At 38.6% G+C, this 7,399-nt stretch overlaps 1 protein-coding gene across 1 annotated transcript in view; it reads left to right on the forward strand.

Annotated features, from left to right (window-relative positions):
* The window catches only part of EGF (epidermal growth factor), a 170,101-nt gene that overhangs the window by 136,094 nt on the left and 26,608 nt on the right, over positions 1–7,399 (forward strand). Inside the window, exon 19 of the mRNA XM_069100262.1 lies at positions 2,688–2,823. Within this exon, the coding sequence (XP_068956363.1) occupies positions 2,688–2,823 (136 nt within the window). The remainder of the gene's footprint in view (positions 1–2,687; positions 2,824–7,399) is intronic.

The following is a 7,399-nucleotide window of genomic DNA, read 5'->3' on the forward strand; positions in this document are numbered from 1 at the left end:
CCATCCATCCATCCATCCATCCATCCATCCATCCATCCATCCATCCACTCACTTATTCATTCCACAAGCATTTATTAAGAAACTACTATATGCCAGGCACATTGTTAGGTTCTGGGGATACAAAGACAAAAAAAACAGCAACCAGGCCCTCCCCTCAAGGAGCTTTCATTCTTTTGAAAACAACATGTATATCTATATAGGACACTAAATATGAAATACATACAAAATAGAATTACAAAGCAATTAGCAAGTAGTTTTTTCTTTTTTTAATTTTAATTTATTTATTTACTTTTAGTTTGCAACATTCAATTCCACAATCCTTTGAGTTCCAAACTTTCTCCTCCTCCTTCCCCCCATGGTGGCATGTAATCAGATATAGGTTCTACAAATACCTTCACACTAAACATTAGTCAAGTTGTAAAGAAAGGTTATAACCAATGGAGTGAACAACGAGAAAGAAGGAAAAAGACAAAACACAAAAGAGAGAGAGCAAGAACTTTGCTTCAGTCTGCATTCAGACTCCGTAGTTCTTTCTCTGGATGTGGAGAGCCTTTTCCTTCATGATTCTTTTGGAGTTGTCTTCTAACCTTATATTGTTGATGGGAGCCCAGTCTATCAAAGTTAGTCATCACAGATACAATGTGTCTGTCATTGTGTACAAAGTTCTCCTGGTTCTGCTCTCCTCACTCAGCATCAGTTTATATAAGTCTCTCCAGGTTATTATGGTAAGTAGTTTTTTCAAGGAGGGTTCTAAGCAGGTGGGGAAAAGAATCACGATAGGCTTCCTGTAGGAGGTAGCATTTGAGCTGAACTTTGAAGGCAATATCTCCAGAAACAGGAAACTCTTTCGTGGGTCACACTTTACCTCCACGTAAATCTGGACTCCACCTTGAGTGGTTCTAGAGAAGGAGAATGAATCCTACAATTCCTGCTTCCCTGCCTGCCTGGATCCTCTAGCCACCAAACTACCAGTTTCCCAGGGTAGCTATGTAAGCAGACAAGCTCTTACAGAAGAAAAATTTTGAATTTACTTCACTTGGTCTCTGTGTTTCTAACACCTTACCATCTCACATAATCTCCTCTCCTTAGAGGTGATGAAAAGGTGTTGGCATTTCTAGTCGCCTTGCAGAAATCTCGGCAAGATCCTTCAGCTTTCCTTTCAATGTGGTGCCCTAATGCTTTTCCTTCTAAGAAGAGTGAAGTATGTAATAAAAGAAATTCATCAAAATATCATTCTCTCATTATCCCAATGTTTCCTTTCTGTCAAAGCTGTTGTTGTTCTAATTTTAAGGATTCCTGAGTAGTCTAAGTAGTTTTAAGAAGAAAGTTTGATGTGGGGGAAGGTAAGGACTTCTAGGAAATTGTAAGACATCATGATACAATGGAAAGAAAGCAGGATGTGGATCCAGAGAACCTGGGTTCAAATCCTTGCTCTTTCCTTTTTTGATTTTGGCAAGTCAGTCAATAAGCATTTATTTAATACCTACGCTATGCTACGTACAGTGCCAGAACTGGGGATACTAAGAAATACAGAAGTCCCTCCCTCCTCTCTAGGAGCTTATGGTCTAATTTGGGAGACAACATGCAAATAAGTCTGGACCAACAAACTAAATACAAGAGAAAATGGGAGTAATCAATAGAAGAAAATCACTAGGATTAAGGCAGATCAGGAAAGGCTTTCTGTAGAAGGTGGGGTTTTGGCTGGGGCTTGAAGAAAGTCAGAGAAGCCAAGAAGAGATGAGGAGGGAGAGCTTTCTGGGCATGGGGAACAGCCAGTGAAAATGTTATGAGCCTGGAGATGTAACAATGTTCGAGGAATAGCAAAGGAGGCTAGTCACTGGATCTCAGAGTACATGAGGGAGGGAGGGTGTTATGTTAGCTTTCAGGGCTCGTTTTCATATAAAATGAGTGGGTTCTAATTCTCCAATTCTATCGTACAAGCTCTTAGCACAGTGCCTGGGATGTAGTATTCATAGTGCTTCCCTCCTATGATGGAATTGACCCAAAGCATTTCAGTGACTTTTTCAAAGAATTTATTTTCCTTGACTTGTATGGGAATAGCTACTATAGTTCTTGGGTCAAGTACTCTATGGATGTTTATTAAGCCAAGAACAAATACCAATTTTGAGGGAGCCTTTTGGAGTTAGCTCTCATCAGACATTAGTTATTCAGTGTTGTTTCTTAAATAGATCTCTTTTTTTTTTAATCATGAAAGTTAAAGGACCTGGTTTCAAAATCCGGATCTGCTCTTTGCAAGCTGTGTGACCTTGGACAAGTCATTTTAGGCTCTTTGGGTCTTAGTTTCCTTATCTCTATAATAAGAGGGGTCTACTAGGTTATCTCAAAGGTTCCTTTCAACTCTAAATCCTGGGATTCTTTGAGTTCAGCGAAATGAAATTAACATGATGCTTTGGGAGCCATCATCCCACTCTTATTTGCCTGTAGAATGCTCTAGGCCAAATAAAAGAGAAAGTAAAGAAATCTGACTGAATAGTGTTTGATATTAACTGTAGTAGTTGAAGGGGAAGGTTGGGTGGACAAGTGAAACTGTCATCACTGTTCATATTTCCACTGGTATGAAAAAGAAATCACAAATTAAATTAGACATGTATAATTGTACCAAGAATGACTGAATCATTTCTGAAAATATCAAGGTTTAAAGATGCCCTTGAAACTTTGTCTTCCAGAATCTTTTCGGCTCAGGAATGGTGCTTCCTCTTTCGTGGAAAACGGCATCTCAGAGTGTCCACCATCACATGAGTCATTTTGCCTCAATGGAGGAACATGCTTTTACATTTCAGAGCTAGAAAGCTATGCCTGCCAGTGAGTATGAGTCTCTGTCAATTGTAGCTTTCTGAGGGACCAGATATGCAGTACTGAAGCAATATTATCCTCTAGGGAGTTTACAAAGCATTTTAACTGTCTCCAGGAGATCTGCTGCCATTTGAACTGAGGAAGTCTCCCCGGAGATTAAGGTGTCCAGTCCAAGAAATCTGTGCTTTTCTTCAGATATTAGGCTGTCTATCAGCAGATCTCAAACTCCTTACTCAGATTTGGGTTCTTGGCTTCATAGAGGAATTCCTCAATACTTTGACATTTCTTCCAGAACCATAAGGAAAGAGTAGCCAATGGGTATTTCTAGTTTTACAAAGATTGGTGTACAATTTCCCAATTGAGTTATTTTGCTTTGACCCCCAATATTGAAAGTTTCCTCCTTCCTCTTCCCAATAGTTACTATTTAGATTTTCAAAGCTGGGTGTAGTTATTAGCCTTACTCCCACTCCTTCTATGATCCCTCCCCATTCCCCAAGAGGATTTCAATCCAGCTGTGCCTACAGAAATGTGTTGTCATTCAGAATCAAGCAAGTGTGAACATGACATTGGGTTAGAGGAAATGCTGGCAACTTGGCAAACACGCCAATTGCATTCACTTTTGAAAAACAATCCCTTTGTATCTTTACAAATTTATTTTGAAATGAAAATTTAGATCTGGGCCAAATTTGACTTTCATCCAACTGCCTGCTTTTAAGGAACATAGGAGAAAGGCAAGAGGGGAGAGAGAGCTCAGTTTGGGTCATGGGCTCCCTTGGGTCTCTCTTTCCTCATTTGCAAGTGATGATAGTACCAACCTCCCATTGTTTTGACAAAAATATGTTATGAATACTTAGCTACTATATAAATGTGAGCTATTGTTCTCATTTTTGGCTGGGCTTGATAGCTTTGATATTGGATGTATCAAAGTACTTTGAAAACCTTAAATCCCAATCGAATGTCTTTGGGTCTTTAGTTCATTCATGGATCTGAGATCTCATTGATGTGGGTACTCTCTCTCATGGTACATATTACTATCCATCTACATTTTCTTATTCTGGGCAACTTCTTTCTATACCACGGGTGGAGAACCTGAGACCTCGAGGCCACATGTGGCCCTCTAGGTCCTCAAGTGCAGTCCTTTGACTGAATCCAAACTTCACAATCATTAATAAAAAGATTTGTTCTGTAAAACTTGGACTCAGTCAAAAGGCTGCACCCAAGGACCTAGAAGGCCACAGGTTTCCCACCCCTGCTCTATACCATCCCAGGGATTTTCCACAGGGGGATCTGCCCAGCATGTTAGGCCTTTTCTCTAGATCCATGATACTCAACCTTTACAATTTCCCAAAAGAACTTTTGTTTCTGTGGATCATAGCTATCTGTATTTACATTATCAGAAAATAAAATTATATATATATATATATAAATATAGAATGAAGGGAACTTGATGGTACAGTGCTGGACCTAGAGTCAGGAAGAACTGAGTTCAAATTCAGCCTTAGACTGTGTGACCTTTACTAAGTCAATTCATTTCAGTCTACATCAGTTGTCTCATCTGTAAAATGGAAATAATACTATCACCTACCTCCCATAGCTGTTTTGAAGATCAAATGAAATAATATTTGTTGGGGTGGCTAGGTGGCACAGTGAATACAGCACCAGCCCTGGAGTAAGGAGGACCCGAGTTCAAATGTGGCCTCAGACACTTAACATAAAAACTAGTCATGTGACCTTGGGCAAGTCACTTAACCCCAATTGCCCCTCCAACAAAAAAAAAAAGAAATAATGTTTGTAAAGTGCTTTCCAAACCTTAAAATTATGTAAATTTTAGCTATCATTAATTCATTTGTTTGAATACCAGGAGAATGTCCATTGGTTATTCTTCCCTCTAACTATATGACTGGCTCAACTCCTTTTTCAGTTTCCCTGTCAATATCCTTTTCTCAACTCATGTAAAGATCAATCACATGTAAATATTGAGTCAATTAACCTCTGTTTGCCTCAGTTTCCTCATCTCTAGAATGGGGATAATAATAGCACCTAGTTCCCTGGGTTATTGTGCAGATAAAATGAGATTAAAAATTGTAAAGCACATGTTCCTAGCACATAGTAAGCATTATGTAAATGTTAGCTATTGTTATGTGTTAATTATTATTGTCATATATTATAATTATAGTGTTACGTGTTAATCCTTATTGTTATAATTATATTATTATTAATAATACCATCATCGTCATTACTTACTATCAACTCCATCAAAGGAGAGGGAATACTCCTGAATACTTGATCTTTGCAAAGATAGGTCCTGAAATACTTAAGTTGATAGTCTTACTGTTTTGTGTTAACTGTCAATGAATAGTCTTGGCCAGATCATATTACTAGTGAGACTATTTTTACAGATCTTCTGAAACTATATGAATGTTCTTGAATTTCATATAATAGGAATCTGGCTATAATAATGCTCAATTCTCATTCATATTCCTGGAGATGAATGATGAATGTAGAACGCTATTTCTCACACTGATATTTATACTTAGGTCATTTTCTTTGAAATGAGTCTAATACATAATCAAAATCATTATCAAGGCTTTGAATACTACTAAGCAAGGCCTCATTAAGGCCTTTGGGATAACTGCATCCTGAAATGGATTCTGAGAGCTCAAACCAGTTCCATTACACACTCTTGGGACATTTAAGAGCCTCCCAAGTCTGTGTGGAGAGTCGTAAATGTGGTCTAATGGCAGACAGTATCTTCTTATTGGCTGCCAAGCAATATTTGGGAAGCAACAGTACTCCTAGAGTACTTAGGACCCAAAGAAAGCATAAAACTCCCCAACAGTCATCTCTATTTTTCTTCTCCTTGTTCTCTCAGGAGGGAAAAATCTGGGATGTCTCCTTGAAAAGGGTTTCATGGACCCTGCGTATGTACATCCTTCCACCAGATGCTTCTGTGTCATTTGCATGGTCAATCAGAGAATTTTTAAACTTAAAGGTACTTTAGTTATGATCTATCTAACCCTCCAGGGTTAGACCCCAGTCCCAGAGAGGTTCAAATGACTTTCTCAAAAAATACACAGTCAAATTAGCTATACAGCTAGTTAGTTTTAGTGCTAGAACTAAAACAGAGATCTCCCAATTCCTAATCCAGTGTTTTTCCCATGACAACATGGTGACTCTTCCCAAATGCCCGGTATAGGTGAGCTTTGAGCTTGATAGCAGCTTGGCCTCATCAGTTGGTCTGACCAAGATCAGAAAGGAATATCGAGGAGCCAAGTAGAAGAATTCTGCAGGAATTGGGATTTAATTGATGTGGAACATGTTTGGAGTAACTTTTTTCCCTCATTGTTCTTGAATTTCTTTTTGATTGATATTTATGGATCAGAGTCTACCTAAAGTAAATACTCTTAAATGTAAAAGTAACTAACATAGCTCTGTAATGTTTAGGCAAAATTTAAATTTAAATTTAAATGATTTAAACCTCTCTGGGCTTCAGGTCCAGCCCAAGGTAGACAGATAAAAAAATGTAAGTTCTTAAGGGACTGGGACTGGGACTGGGACTGATTCAGTGTTGTTTATGTATCTCTAGTGACCAATGCAACACTTGGCATGTTTTAGGTTCTTGATAAATGCCCACCGATTGACAGTATTTGGTTAGACGATAGAACACCATTAGTTTGATACTGAATGTACACTTATCCTTCCACATCCTATGGCAGAGGGAGAGTTAGGGGTGCAGCGCCCCCACTATCTGGAAAGCCTCCTAAAAAATTTTAGCCCTCCCTTTGTACCAGAGAAGAAGCCTGAATTATCATGGTATTAAAAGATAAAATATTGATATTATATAATACTATGCACATATTTTATGCACTTCTGAGTTTCTAAACTTTTTATGTGTTGTCTACTGGCCTTCACATGTTTTCCATGGCTTCTGAAAAACTCCCAACATTCCTATTTAATTTCTTATGCTCACCCCCAATATATTGAAATATAGTGAAAGTCAAGATGTGAAAAGGGTTAACTGTATGTTCATGTCTGGAAAAGGGTGATAGCTTTTGACCAGTAGATGGCACCATTGTGTCATTAATGAAATTTAAGCACAAAGGAAGAAATTGACCATGGAATATTTTAGTAATATATCCCACAAATTAAAATGTTCTGTGTACACGTGTGTAAGGGGAGGGGGGGGGAGAGAGAGAGAAAGAGAGAGAAGGAGGGAGAGACGGATGGAGGGACGGAGGGAGGGAGGGAGAGAGAGAGGCAGAGACAGAGGGACGGAGGGAGAAAGGGAGGGAAGGAGAGAGAGAGAGAGGTCTTTTTTTTGCACTATTTTTTTTTTTCTTATTGGAGGCTTTGTCAGTCAATATATTTTTATTTTTTACCTACTTTTGGAAGGCCTTGTGCTAACTACTAGGGATACCAAAAAAAGAGAAAAAAAAGAAAAAACACAATCCCTGACTTCAAGGAGCTTACATTCTAACCAGGAAGACAACATGCTAAAAACTATACATTTTGTTTGCAATATATCTTGCATGCAACATACTCTCCTCTCTCTCTCTCTCTCTCTCTCTCTCTCTCTCTCTCTCTC

The sequence above is a fragment of the Petaurus breviceps genome, unplaced genomic scaffold, assembly GCF_028583685.1.
Source record: "Petaurus breviceps papuanus isolate PSGF00001 unplaced genomic scaffold, PetGlider_PUasm1.0 126, whole genome shotgun sequence".
In the NCBI taxonomy this organism is placed as follows: Eukaryota; Metazoa; Chordata; class Mammalia; order Diprotodontia; family Petauridae; genus Petaurus; species Petaurus breviceps.